The sequence below is a fragment of the Onychostoma macrolepis genome, chromosome 14 (genome assembly GCF_012432095.1).
Source record: "Onychostoma macrolepis isolate SWU-2019 chromosome 14, ASM1243209v1, whole genome shotgun sequence".
Lineage (NCBI taxonomy): Eukaryota > Metazoa > Chordata > Actinopteri > Cypriniformes > Cyprinidae > Onychostoma > Onychostoma macrolepis.
In genome coordinates, this window is record NC_081168.1 from 23003322 (window position 1) to 23024966 (window position 21645).

A 21645-nucleotide genomic window follows, 5' to 3' on the forward strand; every position below is an offset into this window, starting at 1 on the left:
AGATGAGAGAGGCCTGTAATTTTCATCATAGGTATACCTCAACTATGAGAGACAAAATGAGAAAAAAAATCCAGAAAATCACATTGTAGGATTTTTAAAGAATTTATTTGCAAATTATGGTGGAAAATAAGTATTTGGTCAATAACAAAATTTAATCTCAATACTTTGTTATATACCCTTTGTTGGCAATGACAGAGGTCAAACGTTTTCTGTAAGTTTTCACACACTGTTGCTGGTATTTTGGCCCATTCCTCCATGCAGATCTCCTCTAGAGCAGTAATGTTTTGGGGCTGTCGCTGGGCAACACGGACTTTCAACTTTTCGATGGGGTTGAGATCTGGAGACTGGCTAGGCCACTCCAGGACCTTGAAATGCTTCTTCTGAAGCCACTCCTTCGTTGCCAGGCGGTGTGTTTGGGATCATTGTCATGCTGAAAGACCCAGCCACGTTTCATCTTCAGTGCCCTTGCTGATGGAAGGAGGTTTTGACTCAAAATTTCACGATACATGGCCCCATTCATTCTTTCGTTTACACGGATCATTCGTCCTGGTCCCTTTGCAGAAAAACAGCCCCAAAGCATGATGTTTCCACCCCCATGCTTCACAGTAGGTATGGTGTTCTTTGGATGCAACTCAGCATTCTTTCTCCTCCAAACATGACAAGTTGAGTTTTTACCAAAAAGTAAAAACTCAACTTGCAATCCTCTTCTGGATCATCCCAATGCTCTCTAGCAAACTTCAGACGGGCCCGGACATGTACTGGCTTAAGCAGGGGGACACGTCTGGCACTGCAGGATTTGAGTCCCTGGCGGCGCAGTGTGTTACTGATGTAGCCTTTGTTACTTTGGTCCCAGCTCTCTGCAGGTCATTCACTAGGTCCCCCCGTGTGGTTCTGGGATTTTTGCTCACAGTTCTTGTGATCATTTTGACCCCACGGGGTGAGATCTTGCGTGGAGCCCCATATCGAGGGAGATTATCAGTGGTCTTGTATGTCTTCCATTTTCTAATAATTGCTCCCACAGTTGATTTCTTCACACCAAGCTGCTTACCTATTGCAGATTCAGTCTTCCCAGCCTGGTGCAGGTCTACAATTTTGTTTCTGGTGTCCTTTGACAGCTCTTTGGTCTTGGCCATGGTGGAGTTTGGAGTTGGACTGTTTGAGGTTGTGGACAGGTGTCTTTTATACTGATAACGAGTTCAAACAGATGCCATTAATACAGGTAACGAGTGGAGGACAGAGGAGCCTCTTAAAGAAGAAGTTACAGGTCTGTGAGAGCCAGAAATCTTGCTTGTTTGTAGGTGACCAAATACTTATTTTACCGAGGAATTTACCAATTAATTCTTTAAAACCAAGGCTTCACAAATTTGTGAAAGTGAAAGTGAAATGAAAAAGCGATCTTGCATTCAAAAGCAGTTTCAATGCCCAGCATATTAATAGCGACTCCCTGATACCCGCATTTTATTTACAGTATAATTACCCAAGGATATAACTGCGCGAGAAAGTATTGAAATATATATTTTCCATTTCTTTCCTGCTGTGTGAGCTACTGAAATGATCAGAGCCGAGCTCAACATTATTATTCATGACCCTTCCAAATAAAGTGATAACAGACCATTTAATTCTAGGGAGAAATCCTAGGGTTGTAAATGGACATATCTGGAGACTTTTTGCCCTTACCTAAGCCACATACCTTCTATGTAGATATCAGAGAACAATTTAAAATATTGTATCAATGCATTCTATGGCACCTTTAAAATAAATTTTGCTGCATTGTACACACACACAAACACACACACACGTTGGTATTTGTGGTTTACGGGGACTCTCCATAGGCATAATGGTTTTTATACTGTACAAACTTTATGTGCTATTGCCCTACACCTAAACCTACCCCTTACAGGAAACTTTGTGCATTTTTAGATAAAAAAAACAAAAAAAAACACCATTTAGTATGTTTTTTAATCCTTTTGAATTACAGGGACATAGGCAGTGTCCTCATAAACCACCTTCAAATTATAATACTTCTGTCATACCCATGTCATTAAACAAATTTTTGTCCCCGTAAACCACAAATACCAACCCACACACACACACACATTATATATATTTATACAACAGCTCTTTCTGGTTCTCGAATCTGATTGGCTGATTGGAGTGTGATATTACAGTCCAACAGAACTCCACGACCTCTTCACCTCTTCAATATAAAAATATCATATATGATTACACTGGCCAAATCATGACAGACAAACATGATTTTCTTTGTGAGGTTTCTCTGAGATATTAAGCTAATACAAAAATGGACAAAAATGTGTCTTGGAAGGTAATTGCAGATATTATTTATTTATTTATTGTAGTTTTTTTCTGTTTATCTGTAGTTACTATTAAGATATAAAGTTCACTTTGTATTAACAGCTGTTTACATCATAGACTTGGACTTTGAGGATTTTATCAAACAGATTAAAAACCCAAGCATATACAATCAAAACAACAAACTAATGAAATAATATAGAAAAGTAGAATTTTATTTATTTATGCTGCATAACAGTATGTCGGTCTTACAGCTCTGATACTCAAATCTTGTGCACTGTTGTGCAATTCACAGAATTAGACAGAACAGTGAGTTTAATATATCATCTGAAATATATTGATTTGAATTGAATCATTAGTTGGATTATTCCTCTCTCTCATTCTTTGGTGGCATAGAAAAGCCCCCAGCGCTGGTCTCCAGTCTCACAGCGCTGCAGTTTTTCTGTCCATCCGTTTACAACGGCATCATAGTCTTTCTGAGAGAACTCCTGTGGAGGACACAAAGATTACAAGAGTAGACGGTGAACTGCTTCCTTTCCAACAATATTCATGCAAACTTTAAAGGAATAGTTCACCCAAAAATAAAAACATTACTCACCCTCAGGTCATTCAAGATCTAGAGGAGTTTGTTTCTTCATGGTAAAAGATTTGGAGAAATTTAGCATTACATCAGCAATGGATCCTCTGCAGTGAATGGGTGCCGTCAGAATGAGAGTCCAAACAGCTGATAAAAACATCACAATAATCCACACAACTCCAGTCCCTCAATTACGATCTTGTGAAATGAATAAGAAACAAATCCTTAAGACATTTTTAACTTTAAACTGTTGCTTCTGGATAAAATATGTGTCCTCTCTCCATAATATTAATTGTGGATTATTGTGATGTCTTTATCAGCTGTTTGGACTCTCATTCTGACGGCACCCATTCACTGCAGAGGATCCACTGGTGAGCAGGCAATTTCTCCAAATATGTTCCCATGAACAAACAAACTCATCTACATCTTGGATGGCTTGCATTGGAAGGTTGAGTGCATTTGCATTTTTGGGTGAACTACCTCTTAAATGAAAGTGAAACATGTCTTCAATGCCTGCAAATGTGGCTTAAATAAAAAGGGAGGGAAAAGGGAAAATATTTCCTCCAACAGCATGCAAATGTGTAGTTGTAAATGCAGACGTTTTATAAACAGGAGTGTGTTTACCTGTATAAACTCCTCTTTCATCTCCTCTGCTCTCTGCAGTTCAGCCTTTATGACTTTAATAAATTGCTCTGTTCTGTCCTCAGCACGAACATTACTGAATCCCACCTCGCTCAGGAACTGAAAAACACACACAAACACATTCAGCAAGAGCATAAACAAGCCCTTTGTTCCTGCACCAGTTTTTTTGGCATATTCAGCATTGTAGTGACCACTATCAGCATTACACAACAGATATACTCAATGTCAGTCCAAACAAGTTTTAATAGTACACTATGATTTTATGATGTCTGTACTTGTCCGTATCTCTGAGGTGTGTAGAGGATATATCCCCGCTGGTTAACGTAATCCTGAAACGCTGGAGACCAAGGCTTCTCTCCACAGCAGTAGTCACTGATCAGAAGTTTCCCGCCCGGCTTTAGCCATGACTGAAACACACGCACATTAAAAGAACAGTTTACCTCAAAATACACACTCTTTCATGTTCTTCTATGACAATACCTCATTTGTCCAGTAGAGGGCAGAAAATGCACATTCTTTGCTCTTATTTCCTGAGAATTATTTTCCAGGTCAGCATTTGCTTGCTGTACATCACAGCATTTGCCTATTTGGATCAAATCCTCAATAGTTCAATACAAATGCAAAGGCTTGTTTTTATAAGCCATACACAATGTGTCACTCGTTTGAGTCTTAGCTCAAGGTGAAGTTAACTGTTAAAACCACATACACATATAGTGACTGGAACACCTGCTACCCATTGGCAGTATTTACACCCACAGCACACAGATAATCATTTGTATATCCTCATACACACACACAACCCTTATGCGCACACATACAAATATACAGTATGTATGCTACTTCTGTGACATATGAAGTGACTGGCATGAAAATAATGGACAAATGCAGGATTTTACATGTGAGGTAAACACTCACGTAAAACTTTCTGAAGAGGTCAAATTTGTCCCTGATATGCAGAATGGTGTCCCTGCTGTAAACCACATCAAACGCGGCGTCAGGAAACCTTCTTTTTGTGGCATCTGACACCTCGAACTGCACCTGCAGAGGAAGGACAGACAGTTACTCTATTATCAGGAAGTGCCGAGCGACTCTCAGAGCTTTTCCAGAATGCAGCTCTGTTCATTCACTATGCGAATTGAAAGTGTCTGTACTCTTTTTATTTAATATACAACTATTTAACATTTTAAAAGAGATTTCTAAATTTCCTGTGGAAAAAAAAACTTAGTACTAGGATGCTAGGTTGTTGCTATGCAGTTGTTATGTTGTTATAGGTGGTTGCTATGGTGTTGTGTGTGGTTGTCACGGTGTTGCTACATAGTAACAACCTAGTTTCAATTGGTGGTTGCCAGGGTGTTGTGCCTGGTTACCAGGGTGTTGCTACGTAGTAACAACCTAGTTGTAATAGGTCGTTGCCAGGGTGTTGTGCCTGGTTACCAGGGTGTTGCTACGTAGTAATAACCTAGCTGTAATAGGTGGATGCCAGGGTGTTTTGTGTGGTTGTCAGAGTGTTGCTATGCAGTTGCTAGGTTCCTATAGGTGGCTGCTGTGGTGTTAAGGGTGGTTACCAGGGTGTTGCTATGCAGTTGATATGTTATTATAGGTGGCTGCTATGGTGTTATGGGTGGTTACCAGGGTGTTGGTACGTAGTAACTACCTAGTCGTAATAGGTGGTTGCCAGGGTGTTGTGTGTGGTTATCAGGGTTGTTATGCAGTTGTGAAGCTACTGGTTTGTTGTATTTTGCTATGTAGTTGCTTGGCTTTTCTGGGTGGTTGTCGGGGTGTTGCTATGCAGATGCTAGACACGGGTGTCACAAACACTGGTGATTATCTGGAAAGGTCTTTTTAAAGCATTATCCCTCACTTTCAACTCAGGAAGTCCCCAAGTGACATATAATGAACACCCAGGTTCAGTCATGTGACAATGTGTGCATTTTTTGTTGCCATGGCAACATTTCCAAAATGGTGTCCTGTCCGGTTAGCACATGTTACAGTGTCAGCAATTTTTAAAAATGCTTGTTTTTGTTACAAAAGGTATGTTTCAACCCATGCAACAATTCTAATGTTTTAATAACATATCCTATATTACTCTTAACCTGATTTTAATAAGTTTCTTGAGCAAATTGATATAAAACAAGTTACAAAGATATTGTGGTGACATATATGTCACATCGGGCTATTAACCTTATAAAAGTAGGTGGAATTTTGATGTGACGTATTTGTCACATTAAGAAAAATGGTAATGAGCTGCTCAATTAATTTAGCTGATTCAATTATTTTAGTGTTATATATATTCTGCTGCTCATTTCAAAGCATATTTTAACAAATCTATGTGCATGTTTAACATGTTGACCTCCAGGGTAAGGTAGTTTGCACATTTTCAAGTTGTGAAAAAATAAAAAAAATCTGAAAATTAATTTCTGGTTAAACCATATACCTGAAAAGGTAGAATTTTGATATGTTACATAAGAGTTGTTGAAAAATTTAATGGTCACAGTTATGTGGTTTTGAAATATGTTGTGGCAAAGCAAATCAAATGCAAAAAAATATTACTTCTGAAGAAGGTTTTTGTTTTATCCTCCCAGAAAAGTAATCATTTTGATGTATAGTATGTTGTGGAAAAGCAAATAAACAGAAAAAAACTTATTAAGAGAGAATATTAAACAGAGAAATAAACGACCAATGTAACATATATGTAACTTGAAACATTTATCATAAACAGCCAATGTCATATGTATGTAACATTACAGATCTTTCACAAGGAGGGGTTGTATTTCAAAAACAACTGCAGAAACATGTTATAAGTGGTCCATTTGGTCTGTTTTATATGACCCATAATTTTTCTATGAGGAGAAACTGGTCTGGGTTAATAAAAGTTGTTGCTATTGCAATGGGTGCTTACCAGGGTGTTGCTATGGAGTAGCTAGGTTGCTGTGGTTTCTGATCTGTTTTGAGCAATTTGATGGGTTTTGCTATGGGGTTGCCAGGGTATTGCTATGCAATTGCTAGGTTGTTATAGGTGGTTTCTGGGCTGTTGCTTTGTGGTTACTGAGCTGTTTTGAGCAGTTTGATGAGTTTTGCTATGTGGCTGCCAAGGTGTTGCTATGCAGTTGCAAAGCTGTTCTGAGTTGTTGCTTTTGCTATGGAGTTACAAGTTTGTTATGATTGGTTGCCAGTGTTTCAATGCAGTTGCAAAGCTGTTCTGAGAAGTTTGTTGCATTTTTTATGCAGTTGCCAGGGTGTTGTGAGTGGTTGCCAGGGTGTTGCTAGGTATTTGCTGAAAAACTCAACTTACTGATGGCAGTGTCTCCTTCACGGCTCTCTCCATGGCGATCTCCACCATGTTTGATGACAGATCCATGCCCAGAACCTCAACCCCAAAGGTCTGTCATTAAAAAAGGTCATTCAGTAAATTAGTAATTAATCGCATCACAGTAATCAGAAACTACAGCTGTGAATGATCATGTGAAAGTGGTCACAAAGTACACCACACTAAAATACAGACAAACCAGAATTTCTGTCTGATAATATTTAATTATTGTTTGCTTGTTCTGAACACGTTCTGAAGCAACACATAAACCCATCACACGTCAATCTTTGGCTCACCTTAGCCATGTAGAAATCTCCACCTCCAATCCCACAGCCAACATCAAGAACCTTCTGTCCGGCGGTCAAGTTCAGCATATCAACAAACTCCTAATAGGTTACAGATTAATATATCAAAGAGATTGAGAGAAAACAAACCATTAATTATTCACTAAAATGATGAGATAACACTGAGAATTAAGAGATCAGTGGTTCTCCACTGCTGAGCCATGAGCCAAAAATGAGGAATCCTCAAAACCAGAAATAAAAGTATGACAGAAATATTAATAAATTAATTGCTTAAATTGTTAATAATTTTATTACAAACACTTTAGTCTGGTAAACACTTTTGGTACTTTGTTTCTGAAAGTTACATAGTTAAAATTACTCCAATAGGTGGCGACAAGTGACCATATTATAATTGAGTCAATAATGATTCATTTAAATGAGAGGTTCAAAAACCCTCTTCATTCATTCAGGAAGGAACGAAATAAATAATCTTTATTAATGAGTCATTAAATTATTTATTTAACCAAAATTGCATATTTATTTACGAACAAAACAAGCAGCTGTCGAATGAATCCTTGAATCTTTCATTCAACCGCGATTCATTCTAAAACGCCGATTTAGAATCATTTAGAAACAAAACAAGCTGCTGTCTTAAAGTGCCCCTATTATGGGTTATGAAAGGTTCATATTTTGGTTTTGGGAGTCCCCAACAACAGGTTGACATGCATGCAAGGTCAAAAAACACTTTCATTTTCTTATAATATGTATTTATTTTTACCTTATTTGCTCAACGACTCCCAAACGATTCGCTTAATGATTTATTTTTTCAAACCCCTCCTTTGCGTGACGCTAATCTGCGGTGATTGGTCCGATTGGTCGATTTCATTTAAAGCAGAGTGCAGTGCTGCTTTGTGTACAGCCGTTACCGGGGAAACAGCTATTTTTAAAGCTCCAAAAGCTGCACCTAGTGGCAACAAGTGGGCGGGCAATATGCTAATGTTTCATGTTGACATGAAACGGCTTAAGATTCATTTTAAAAAACGACTCGTTTCAATGATTCAGAGTCGACTCTTTCTTTTGAGAGACATACACGGTGCACTTTCAGATTTAAAACTTTGTTTTCATTCACTTAGAGCTGTGTTACACACTGCATGAAAGGTAATTTTCAAAAATCCATAATAGGGGCACTTTAATAAACGAGTCATTGATTGAATCATTCAGTCAACAGATTCATTCAAAAACATACTCACTCGGGAACGAAACAGGTGTCTGTTTTTATGAACGAATTTTTAGCATAAATCATTCGACTCATTCATCAAAAAAATGCCTATTCTTTCAGGGTGGAATCATTCATTCAACGACTCATCCTAAAACAACTCAGTGAACAATTCCAAATTTTGCTCTGTTTTGCAGCGGTTCTGCTGTGCCTTGGTTTGGTAAGTGGTAATATTGTATCTAAATATATTTTACTCAAAATTAAAATGTTGTTCACTGAACTGCTGGACTGTACTATTATTAGCCTAACTTATAAGCTATTCATACACTACTACACACAGTACCTTTATGGTACTAACATGCATCTTTTAGGGATAAAAAAGGCTACCTTTCGAAAAGGTAGATTGTAGATTGTATTTAATAATAATTATTATTCTTTCTTTCTTTGTATTTTTTAATGAACTTCACATGCATTTTTGAAGATGTGTGACCCTACAAATTCTGCATCCCTGACCTTGGTCGTGCTGAATCCACCTGTGCTGATGTATCCTGATCCGAACATCTTCTCATAACGTAAGATTCCTCGTCTGGTGTACTGCTGGTTATCTAGAAACTCCTGAAATGTGGAAAAGCCGCCCTGATGCTGCTGTACCACATCACGACGAACTTTCTGCATGAGCCAGCACAACTGGTTCTGGTTGTTCTTCATCTAAGACAAAGCATATTCATTTCAGTTTATTATACAGAGTTCAATCATTTGCTGACTGACTTCTTTACCTTCACGTAGGTCTCAACTGTCTTATTGAGCACCATGTTGAACCCGTAGCATTTCTTCTCTGTCTGATCTGATTCATCCAGCAGGAATGAGGTCATTAGGTGGTTGTAGTAAGCAGGGCTTCTGTAGTGTGTGGGGTCAAAATCTATCTTGCAGTCACCTGTGGACGTCAAAAAGACATTACAATTTATAGAAAAACTTCAAACATATTGTATTTCAGTTAATTGCCAAGGCAACATTTCTCATGTTCATATAGTTTAACTTGATGCTCTAAAATAACTGAAACTAAAACTGAAAACTGTACAGACATATTTGAAACAAAATTAATACAAATAAAAAAACACAACAAAATAACTTTAATAACTTTAAATCTAAACATATGTATAGAAAATAAAAACTAATTCATAATAAAATTTAATAAAAATATAATAGCATCTAAATTAGGCTAAACACTACACTATATGGAAGAAAAATATATAGCTGTTCTAGTAATTATTAACAAAATGCTGTAACTCATTGTGTCTCTGATTTATTTATTTTTTTGACATGTCAAATCCCTTTTATTTTTGAATGATAAAATAAATCAGGTCCAGACCTACATTTTTTGTGTTTAAAAACGTTTTAGGCTCCAATAATAATAATAATAATAATTGTAATAAACTATGTTTAAAGTGTTTATCATTTATTTGCATAACTATAGATTCTAGAAATACAGGTTTGTCACACTAAATGCTTATTTATTTGGATTTTGTCACGTCAATCAGAAAACAAGATTGCAGTGTCATTAAAACAGAAAAAAAGAATCACTGTCATTAAGTGTCAGATTACAAGGTGTTGTTTTTCTAACCTGACTGGTGAAAGCAGGACTCTCTGAAGAACAGGTATCCCCCGGGACGGAGCCACATGAGGAACTTCTCAGCCAATGACTTCAGCTCATGATCACTCAGATACATCAACAGCCAATTAGAGAAGACCACGTCAAAACTGAAATAGAAAGTGTCAGAGATATGAAGTGGAAGGTGGAGAAAGACATCAAATGAGATGGGATGCATCTTCTCAGATCTTTTTTTATGAAATTAAAATTGAATAATAATAATCTAAAGAACCTTTTTCTGCTATAAAGAAACATTTGTGGAATGGAAAGATTCCATAGATGTGAAATATTCTTCATGGAACCATCAATGCTAATAAAGCTTCATATTCAAGAGTGAAGCTGTGAACTGTGTACACTAACAGTTGACACACTGTATACACATTTACTATTTACTTTCTTTCTTTTCTAGGAAAATGGACCAAAAATACTGATGACTCCTTAGGGGTGTATCTAAACATTTGGCCAATCAGTGCTTTCTAAAATGAGCATCATAGCAATGGCACTCTTAACCTATTTGCCTAAAAATCCTTTAAAGCCTTTAAAAATAGGTCTTTGTCTATTTCATGACATTTCAGCTTGTGAAAGTCTCTGAGAACCTGACACCTTGTACTTCTGGAGACTCCTGGTAGTTTGCACTATGCAGTTTTGAAAAATGGCGATTTCTACATCATTGCATCTTTCTCATGGGTACTTTTCATTTTTGACCTTTCAGTGTGTGAAATTTCTTTTTGGCCCATTTGATCTGTAAAAGAAAATCTGCTTATGCACATAATTACGCACATCTGAATATAAGACATTTTCACTTCCGGCCCTCATTAACAATTAAATGATTATATGCACAATTAATAGTAGTTATTGAGATCGATGTGGTTTGGTATTGGTAAAATGTGATTGGAAAAAAATGTGATCAGAATATTGGCTGGTCTAATAATTCTGCACGCGCTGTAGCTGTGTTTATAGGGCTGAATATATTGATGCTCTCTCTCACCTGTGTTTAGGGAAGTCCAGCTTTGTGACATCAGCTTGGATGAATTCAGCTTTGCCCAGGTGACTGTTGTCCTTTCTGTTCTTTTCCACAAATTTCTCCATGAAGTCCACAGCGGTCACGTGACGGGCCTTGCCAATGAGGTGACGTGTAAACCGACTGAAAAGAGCAAAGGTCATGATAACAATGCAGCAAATAAACCATGCTTAAAAGCTTAGTACTGGCCAAGAAACAGATTACCTAACCATCTGACCTTTTGATTAGTTTTCCTCCAGATTTTCATTTGACAGTTTCACTAGGACATATAATTGTATTGCTGCGTGTAATTGTATACTTGTATACAATGAGTATTGTTGAATTAATGTTCCTTGTTTGTCATTTCAACTCGTTTTTAAAAATCCTATCTTGAATTGGTTCGATTATTTTAATGAGTTCAAGTAATATAAAAACATATGTTGCCATGAATCGATCTCGTAATTTTTTATAGTGTCATTTGTATATATCTTTAATATCTTTAATATCTTGTTGTAAAGTGTTCATATATCATGGTAGTTTTTGTTGCAATGCCTTCAGTTTATGATGATTTTATTTCTAACATGAAACCTATTTTATTAATTTCTGATTTATTAGTCTTATTTTCTTCATGCAAAACTTTATCTGCTATTTTGGAGAAATATGAGTTGGACTTGTTCGTATGGTTCACCCAAACATCAGAGATCTGCAGGTCTCTTCAGAATCCAAAGTCAAAGACAATGTGATCACTGACCCGATTCCAGCACCAAGTTCCAGCACGTCAGAACCAGCCAGAGAAGGGAGCAGGGACAGGATCTCTGGCAGCTCGTGCTGGGTCAGTTCCTGAGCGTTTGAATCCAGCATCATCTTTTCTACTGTTGCAGACTTGGAGTGTTCCTTCCAGAACTCCGTCATCATGTTTCTCTCGGTTTCTATGGAGACAAACCCCATCAGGTAAGGACACTGAAGATATTTCTATTTCTCTAGATTTTCTATTTATGGTTACCTTTACAAAAATTGACTATACTCTTTAAAATAAGGTTCCAAATTGTTTTCGCCACAATGTCATATACGATCAGTTTGGGGTTCCCCAAAGAACTTTTCAGTGAACATTCTAAAAGAAGTGTGAAGAACATTTTAAAAGAACATTTTCCCACTAAAAATAATCTTTCGTGGAACAGAAATATTCCATGGGTGTTAAAGATTTGTCATGGAACAAATCTTCAGTCCATGTTTGTAAAAAAAAAATGCTAAGCAACACATTGAATTGTTTTTTTTTGGTTTATAGTGCATATACTGTAAAAACTGATAAGTTGACTTAACTTAAAAAAATTGAGGAAACCCGTTGCCTTAAAATGATTAAGTACATAATAATTAAAAAAAAAAAGTTAAGTGAACTTGATAATTCAATTAACTTATTTTTTTAAATTATCATTTACTTAAAAATTTTAAGGCAACGGGTTTCCTCAATTTTTTTAAGTTAAGTCAAATTATCACTTCTTACAGTGCACTGTATATACCATATTGCAAAATGTATCTACAATAATAATTGAAGTCCAAAAATGATCCAAACATTATCCTAAAGTTCTCTGTAAGACTAAATGGAGAGATGTCTGAATACTGAGATGGTGTTCAAGTAAGTTTAATTGAATCATCTCATACACTGTAAAAAGTGATAAGTTGATTTAACTTAAAAAAATTGAGGAAACCCGTTGTCAAGTTCACTTACCTTTTTTTTTTTTTAATTATTATGTACTTAATAATTTTAAGGCAAAGGGTTTCCTCAGTTTTTTTTTAAGTTAGGCAAGGCAAGTTTATTTATATAGCACATTTGATACACAGTGGTAATTCAAAGTGCTTTACATAAAAGGAAGTGAAATAGTCATTAAAAATAATAATAAGAAATTAAAAATAATAATAATCACAACAATAAAAACAAAGTGATTTAAAAATTTATTTTAAAAGAATTTAAAACATTTAAGAATAGAAAGTGATTATACATAGTGCAATCAGTTGGGACGTAGCACAGTGCTCATTCAACAAATGCACAGCTAAACAGATGAGTTTTGAGTCTGGATTTAAAAGTGGCTAATGTTTTAGCACATCTGATCTCTTCTGGAAGCTGGTTCCAACTGCGGGCGGCATAATAGCTAAAAGCAGACTCCCCTTGTTTTGTGTGAACCCTTGGTATTTCTAACTGACTCGATCCTAATGATCTGAGTGCTCTGTTAGGTTTATATTCAGTGAGCATATCTGCAATGTATTTAGGTCCTAGGCCATTTAGAGATTTATAAACGGGTAAAAGTACTTTAAAATCAATCCTTAATGTAACTGGAAGCCAGTGTAAAGACCTGAGGACTGGTGTAATATGCTCAAATTTTCTGGTTCTAGTCAGAATCCTGGCAGCAGTGTTCTGGATGAGCTGCAGCTGTCTAATGGTCTTCTTTGGAAGGAGACCATTACAATAATCCACCCTGCTGGTGATAAAGGCATGAACCAGTTTCTCCAAGTCTTGACTGGAAACAAAACATCTAATTCTTGCAATGTTTTTGAGATGATAGTATGCTGATTTAGTTACTGCTTTGACATGACTACTAAAACTAAGGTCTGTCTCCAGAAACACCCCAAGATTTTTGACTTGGTTTTTAGTTGATTGACCCCTAGAGTCAAGGTATGCATTCACCTTGATAACTTCATCTTTGTTTCCAAATGCAATGACTTCAGTTTTCTCCTTATTTAACTGAAGAAAGTTCTGGGACATCCAACAGTTTATTTCATCAATGCATTGGCAGAGGGAGTCAATGGGGCTGTAGTCATTTGGAGATAAGGCTATGTAAATCTGCGTATCATCAGCATAGCTGGTGGTTCTTTCTCATTATTTGACTTAGTGGGAGCATATACAGGCTAAACAAGAGTGGTGCAAGAATTGAGCCTTGTGGGACTCCGCATGTCATGGACGTCCACTTAGACTTATGCTCTCCTATACTCACATAATAACCTCTCCCTTCTAAGTATGACCTGAACCATTTGAGTACCATCCCAGAAAGCCCAATCCAGTTTTCCAGTCTCTCTAGAACTATGTTATGATCAACAGTGTCAAACGCAGCACTAAGATCTAGTAGTACCAGAACTGATATTTTGCCTAAATCAGAATTGAAGCGAATATCATTTATTATCTTAATGAGTGCTGTCTCTGTGCTGTGATGCGCTCGGAAACCAGATTGAAAATTGTCCAGGTATCCATTTAAGTTTAAGTAGTTGTTCAGCTGATTAAAAACTACCTTTTCAATAATCTTACCTATGAACGGAAGATTTGATATTGGTCTATAGTTGTTCAACATTGTGTTATCAAGATTGCGCTTTTTCAGAAGGGGCTTAACAACTGCAGTTTTCAGGGAGTTTGGAAAAGTCCCGGAAAGAAGTGAAGCATTCACCACTTCTAAGAGATCTGCTTCTAAACAGTTAAGCACACTTTTGAAAAAAGATGTGGGAAGTGTGTCAAGATAGCAGGTTGATGATTTAAGGTGCTGTACTATTTCTTTCTGTACTTATTTATTTCTTTCAAAATTTTGCAATCAATTGCTTCAAAAACAGACATAGCCACTTCTTTTTGAAATTGCGGTCGAATCTGTGTGACCTCTGCAAAAGTAGATATGCCAATCTCCTTTCTGATATTATTGATCTTCTCAGAAAAGAAGGAAGCAAACTCATTGCATTTACTGTTGGAGAGCATTTCACTGGGAATCTGACTTGGGGGGTTTGTCAGTCTTTCAACAGTAGCAAAAAGAGTGCTAGAGTTTAAGTTACTGTTTATAAGGTTTGAGAAGAAGGTCTGTCTAGCTGTGGCTAGTTCCACATTGATAGCATGAAGGCTGTCTTTATAGATGCTATAGTGAATTTCAAGTTTTGTCTTCCGCCACATCCGCTCAGCATTTCTGCATTGTCTTTTCATACTCTGAACTGCTGTTGATTTTCTCCATGGTGATTTTTGTCTGTCTATTCTTCTTGCAGACCCTTGCCGGAGCAATATCATCAATAACATTCTTAACTTTTGAGTTAAAAGAATCCAGGAGAAGAACAATGGATGAAATGTTTAGACCTCTACTGTTGAGTAAATCTAGAGTGTGTCCACGATTGTGTGTGGGTCCATGCACATGCTGGGTCAGATCAAAAGTGTTTAAAACAGTTAAAATTTCTTTTGCAGTTTTGATTTCTGCATTATCTATATGAAAATCCCCTGCAATAGTAAAACAGTCAAACTCTGAGGAAATCATTGATAACAGTTCTGTGAACTCTTCCACAAAGGCTGGAGAGTATTTTGGAGGCCTGTAAATAATGATAAACAGAATGCGTGGAGCACCTTTCAGCACAATACCTAGATATTCAAAGGACAAATACTGACCAAATGACACTTGCTTGCATTGATAAACATCTTTAAATAGAGCAGCTACACCTCCACCTCTCCTAACAGTCCTGCAGACACTTATAAAATTAAAGTTAGGAGGGGCTGTTTCATTTAGGACTGTTGCACTGCAGCTGTCTTCAAGCCATGTTTCATTTAGAAACATAAAATCCAGGTTGTTTGTGGTTATAAAATCATTGATCAGAAATGATTTATTTTTTAGTGAGCGAATGTTTAAAAATGCTAACTTGATGGAATTACATTTTGTCTCTACAGCAATCTCAGATTGACGCATTATAGGCCGCAGATTAGATGGGTCAGCCGTACGGCTTGAGAAGGCCTTAGACTTTCTATCACGTGATAAAACAGAAATATAGAAGGCTACAGGCACACTGGGTTCCCGCTTGTTCTGTGAACATTTGTGAGTGTTGCTGCTAATATAGCGGGACCCGACACATATCACTGAGAGCTGTTATCAGTTGTTTTGGTTCACCTACAGCCGATGGAGGAGGGTTTGGGCCCTGGCGTTGTGGCAGCGGTCAGAGAGCTCTCGCAGGAGGAGGGAGAGCTGGGCCTGCTGTCTTTGGTGGTTGTGGGGCCCGCCGTTTTTTAGTTGATATCTGGGGGCTTGCAGCGAACGAGTGGGAGAGTTTGGTCCCAGCATACACCAGTTCCTCCATTTTCTGTGAGAAGCTTAGAAGTGGAGATTCTGGAGAGAGGGATAGTGTGTCTGGTGAGCGGAGCTCTGGCTCTGGTGTTTCCGGTGGCTGTGAAATGTTGTCCTGGCTTCCCTGGCTGTTTTCCATATAGTTGTCCTTGGGTGCTGAGTCTTGGAGCTGTTGTAGTACGTCACAGTCTGTCTGTGAAGAGCTCGTTGGGCAGGGCTCAGCCGGGATAGTTTCCATGAGGAAAGTTTGTTTTGGCTGCGTGGTGTTATCAGTGTCCTTGTGGGATGTGTCAACCACAAGATGACTCTGAGGCTGACATGAAGTCCTGTGGTCACTCATATTCTGAAATATATATATATATTCGAGAAATAGATATTGTCTTTTAGCACTCTCGCACCAAGTTTGTTTGGGTGGAAACCATCCAGTTTAAACAGTTGTCTATGGCCCCAGAAAATCCTCCTTTTGTACTGCAGGATCTTTGTAGCCATGTATTCAGCCCAAGCAGCCGTGAAAACATGTTAGTTCCTCTTGCTGGGAGTGGTCCACTGATGAACGACTGAACTTCAAGTCTTTGAAGTGTTTCAAAGAGTTCACTGAAATCCTTCTTAAGCAGTTCTGACTGCTCTTTCCGAATATCGTTCTTCCCCACATGGATGATGATTGGATTTGCAGTCTTGTGCTTCATCAGAATGTTCCGAAGTTCCTTGTTCACATCAGAGACGGTTGCTTTAGAAAAGCAGCATGTAGTTGTAGTCCTGCTACTGATGTTTCTGATAATAAGAGTCGCCCACTATCAGAGTCCTGGGCTCGGCTGCGCTCTGAGCTGAGTGCCGCTGTCTGCTCGACCTCGAGCGCCTGTTAGTAGCAATGTTAGCTGCTGGCTGATTCGATCCATGGTTAGTCACATTTGGGGATTCCTTACCCACATTCATTAATGCTTCAAATCTGTTCTCAAGATGTATAGGGGGTTGTAGAATGCCAGTGTTTACAAGTCTTGTCATAGCCGTATCTGGGGTAGAGGATGCTACCGCAGCAATACGAGATACTCGTGACAATCTGATGTCTCGAGTGCCTTTGGGTCTCGCTCCCTGTTTGTGCCATCGATTAGTCTGTCGATCAGCTTGTTCTTCTACACTTTGTATAAACTGTTGAGATTCACTAGATTCACAGGACTCACCGGCTGTATGCTGCGGGGGTCCGTGATGACGATCTGCTGTGTGTTCCACCTGTTTTGGAGGTCCAGCAAGTAACTTTGATTCAAGAACCGCAATCCTTTGTAGAAGTCTGTGGCAGTTCATGCAGCAAGTAGATTCCACAAGAGGCATTTTCTTTCCCGTCTGTTTGAATGTAGGCAGCTGTGTTTTCCCGTCTCCGGAATGTAAACTGCTGGCAGTGGGAGGCAAAGAGTCTTCTTTTTCCAAAAACTGTGTTGTTTGAGCACTGTGCTGATATGCTGAAGTTAAAATCTTAGAGAAATCTGAGAAAAGTGCATAAATAGGGAGCGAAGCACAGAACAATAAGCAGGAGCGTCCGAACAGTAGCGAAGCCAGAAGTGTAAGTCAACTTTCACTTTTACAGTGTACAAGCAATATTTGACAAAATACTGGGATTGGGAAATTTTTTCTCACCCTGACATCTGTATTGGCCATTTAAAAACCCATTTGGGTCAATCCCTAAATACCAATTTGCTAATTAAATTCTAATTATATAATTACACCAATTACACAACTCCAAAGTGAGTTATATTTAATGAAATCATCTCATACAAACAATACTGACATGGGAAAAAAAAATCCATGTGCTTTTGTCTTACCTTTTTCCATATCAGTGAAACAGAATAAAATAAAATCACAAAACGGAATATACAGATATAAATCAAACTGTTTTCCACCAGAACAGTGTGTTCAGTCAGCTTGTCGGTCTCTTTAAACACTCATGCGTGCTGTCCTGTCCGGGTCTATATTGCTTAGGATCAGTGACTTGACGCTACAAGTAGTGACGCTACTAGTTTAACTACATTTCTCAGTAGCATGTCGGTAGCGGGTGTGTCTCACTTGTCCTTAACTCTTTCCCCGCCAGCGTTTTTAAAAAAATGTTGCCAGCCACCGCCTGCATTTTTGATGATTTTCACCTAAATTTGACGGCCCTCAGAATATTTTCTGCTGTGAATAAGAACATATTATATATCAAAATAAAGAACCAAGCCTCTGCTTTTAAACAACAAAAAAAAACTATTTTATTCTATCTTCATGTGTTCATGTTTTATCACCATTTGAATGCAGATAGGTTTCATCAAAATACAACATTTTGGACAAAAACTGAGAAAATGCATTTTTATCAAAGTAGTGCATTTTCAAGCAAAATACATTCAGATGTCATATTCTTTCACCTGTAAATAATTATATGAATAATTTAAATTGCATTCAATAAACAGAACAAACAGACACACACACACAAACATATACATACATATGATTATACACAGACACACACACACACAGGCTACATACATACATATGCATACATATACTGTGCAGGCACGCACGCACACACACACACACACACACACGGACTTAACCAATAGGCAAGGTAAGCGGCCGCTTAGGGCCCCGGGGAATCAGGGGCCCGTCTGATATTCGTGAAACATATTTGGCAAATGCACCAGTATGTATTTGTGTTATGGAGAGCGTCAAATGTTCACTCAAACGGCAAGTTTGTGTCAGGTGCGGAGTAGGTTTGTGACGGTGAGGAAATTTTCCCACCAGTTAATCGACGTGTGACAACACCGGTAATACCGGTATCACCGTGGTGGGGGTTGTTTGAGTTTTCCTCTTTTCCATGATTTCCTTCAGTTTTAAATAGCCTATAGTGAATTTCAAGTTTTGTCTTCCGCCACATCCGCTCAGCATTTCTGCATTGTCTTTTCATACTCTGAACTGCTGTTGATTTTCTCCATGGTGATTTTTGTCTGTCTATTCTTCTTGCAGACCCTTGCCGAACAATATCATCAATAACATTCTTAACTTTTGAGTTAAAAGAATCCAGGAGAAGAACAATGGATGAAATGTTTAGACCTCTACTGTTGAGTAAATCTAGAGTGTGTCCACGATTGTGTGTGGTTCCATGCACATGCTGGGTCAGATCAAAAGTGTTTAAAACAGTTAAAATTTCTTTTGCAGTTTTGATTTCTGCATTATCTATATGAAAATCCCCTGCAATAGTAAAACAGTCAAACTCTGAGGAAATCATTGATAACAGTTCTGTGAACTCTTCAACAAAGGCTGGAGAGTATTTTGGAGGCCTGTAAATAATGATAAACAGAATGCGTGGAGCACCTTTCAGCACAATACCTAGATATTCAAAGGACAAATACTGACCAAATGACACTTGCTTGCATTGATAAACATCTTTAAATAGAGCAGCTACACCTCCACCTCTCCTAACAGTCCTGCAGACACTTATAAAATTAAAGTTAGGAGGGCTGTTTCATTTAGGACTGTTGCACTGCAGCTGTCTTCAAGCCATGTTTCATTTAGAAACATAAAATCCAGGTTGTTTGTGGTTATAAAATCATTGATCAGAAATGATTTATTTTTAGTGAGCGAATGTTTAAAAATGCTAACTTGATGGAATTACATTTTGTCTCTACAGCAATCTTAGATTGACGCATTATAGGCCGCAGATTAGATGGGTCAGCCGTACGGCTTGAGAAGGCCTTAGACTTTCTATCACGTGATAAAACAGAAATATAGAAGGCTACAGGCACACTGGGTTCCCGCTTGTTCTGTGAACATTTGTGAGTGTTGCTGCTAATATAGCGGGACCCGACACATATCACTGAGAGCTGTTATCAGTTGTTTTTGGTTCACCTACAGCCGATGGAGGAGGGTTTGGGCCCTGGCGTTGTGGCAGCGGTCAGAGAGCTCTCGCAGGAGGAGGGAGAGCTGGGCCTGCTGTCTTTGGTGGTTGTGGGGCCACACAACACACACACAAACATATACATACATATGATTATACACAGACACACACACACACAGGCTACATACATACATATGCATACATATACTGTGCAGGCACGCACGCACACACACACACACACACACACACGGACTTAACCAATAGGCAAGGTAAGTGGCCGCTTAGGGCCCCGGGGAATCAGGGGGCCCCGTCTGATATTCGTGAAACATATTTGGCAAATGCACCAGTATGTATTTGTGTTATGGAGAGCGTCAAATGTTCACTCAAAACGGCAAGTTTGTGTCAGGTGCGGAGTAGGTTTGTGACGGTGAGGAAATTTTCCCACCAGTTAATCGACGTGTGACAACACCGGTAATACCGGTATCACCGTGGTGGGGGGTTGTTTGAGTTTTCCCTCTTTTCCATGATTTCCTTCGGTTTTAAATAGCCTGTAAGCGCCGTGCGCATTTTACTTTCACTATCAAATTAGCGGCAATTCGGCATCAAGCAGGTGCTTTTTAAATTAAATAAAATAAAATTAAGGCAATGTAATTTTAAGTTAAAATAAAAATAATCATCCTATACAGAACTGACGTTCCCTATCAGTCAGTCACGTTCGATGTAACGTCAGTGTGACTGACTAATGGGATCTCGCCCGAGAGCCCAATCACCTTCGAGTGTTAACAAAACAAGCCAATGACAGTTGTGCAAACGCACATCAGCTTTTCGCTTCGGAGCCGAGCCATTCAGCGCGAATCTCCGAGAGTGTCTGCAAGACAGCTACGAAGCAGTTGGTGTTACGGCGTGTCAGCGGAGGTTGCTGTTTCCAGTGCTGCTGCTTCTGACGGCGTGCTGCAGCTCGTCATTCTGCGGTCGCGCCGCGACCTCCCCTGGGCGCTTCGGTTCTCGGAGGGCTACTTCGGCTCATGGTCAGGGTGACCTGAGGATTACAGTGAGAGCTTCCCCGTCGAGTGCATCTCCGCGGGCCTCTCACTCCTCCAGCGCATCGCGCCATCTGGTGATCCCGGACGAGCCCTCGGGATCCCCGGTCAGGGCGGGGCCCAGCATCTCGTTCGGAGCACCAGCGGATGACAGGATGTCGATCGCTGCTTCGGAGGGCGAGCTAGGCTCTGGAGATGATGATTCGGCTGCGCTTCCTCCGTCAGGAAGAGTGGCGTTGTCCGATTCAGATCCAGAGCTGACTGCTATGCTTTCCCGGGCCGCTGAGAGCGTCGGGCTGCACTGGAGGCCTCCTCCTTCTCCCGAACGCTCGAGGCTGGACAATTGGTTCCTGGGGGCGCAGGCCGGGCGCCGGCAGCCAGCCCAATCACCTTCGAGTGTTAACAAAACAAGCCAATGACAGTTGTGCAAACGCACATCAGCTTTTCGCTTCGGAGCCGAGCCATTCAGCGCGAATCTCCGAGAGTGTCTGCAAGACAGCTACGAAGCAGTTGGTGTTACGGTGTGTCAGCGGAGGTTGCTGTTTCCAGTACTGCTGCTTCTGACGGCGTGCTGCAGCTCGTCAAGAGCAGTTTCCTTTTTCTCTGGGTCCCAAGAGGGCCAGGATGGCGGTGCACGAGACACAGTCTCTACACCCCCGTCCCCCTCTCTCTTCGCCAGCGGGCAGCAGGGTCCGG

The 21645-nt window shown here is 39.2% G+C and overlaps 1 protein-coding gene across 2 annotated transcripts; it reads right to left on the reverse strand.

Moving 5' to 3' along the window:
- Nucleotides 1–2504: 2504 nt before the first annotated feature.
- LOC131553031 (uncharacterized) lies at nt 2505–17989 on the reverse strand. Of its 2 annotated transcripts, XM_058797353.1 has the most exons (12): nt 17865–17989; nt 11736–11913; nt 10973–11128; nt 9958–10094; nt 9113–9270; nt 8850–9044; nt 7133–7222; nt 6822–6911; nt 4445–4567; nt 3805–3936; nt 3512–3628; nt 2505–2798 (listed from the first exon to the last, which is right to left on the reverse strand). In XM_058797353.1, the coding sequence occupies exons 1-12, from the start codon at nt 17872–17874 to the stop codon at nt 2688–2690; spliced, it is 1497 nt and encodes a 498-aa protein (XP_058653336.1). In that variant the 5' UTR covers nt 17875–17989; the 3' UTR covers nt 2505–2687. The 2 variants fall into 2 exon arrangements, with proteins under 2 accessions (XP_058653336.1, XP_058653337.1); XM_058797354.1 differs by lacking the exons at nt 10973–11128; nt 11736–11913; nt 17865–17989 and adding an exon at nt 10217–10369.
- Nucleotides 17990–21645: the final 3656 nt, after the last annotated feature.

Coding starts and splice junctions, on each gene's coding strand:
- LOC131553031 (XM_058797353.1), bottom strand. Junction 9,045..9,112: donor CAGTTGAGACCTACGTGAAG/GTAAAGAAGTCA, acceptor GCTTTGTCTTAG/ATGAAGAACAACCAGAACCA. Junction 7,223..8,849: donor GTGGATTCAGCACGACCAAG/GTCAGGGATGCA, acceptor GTAACCTATTAG/GAGTTTGTTGATATGCTGAA.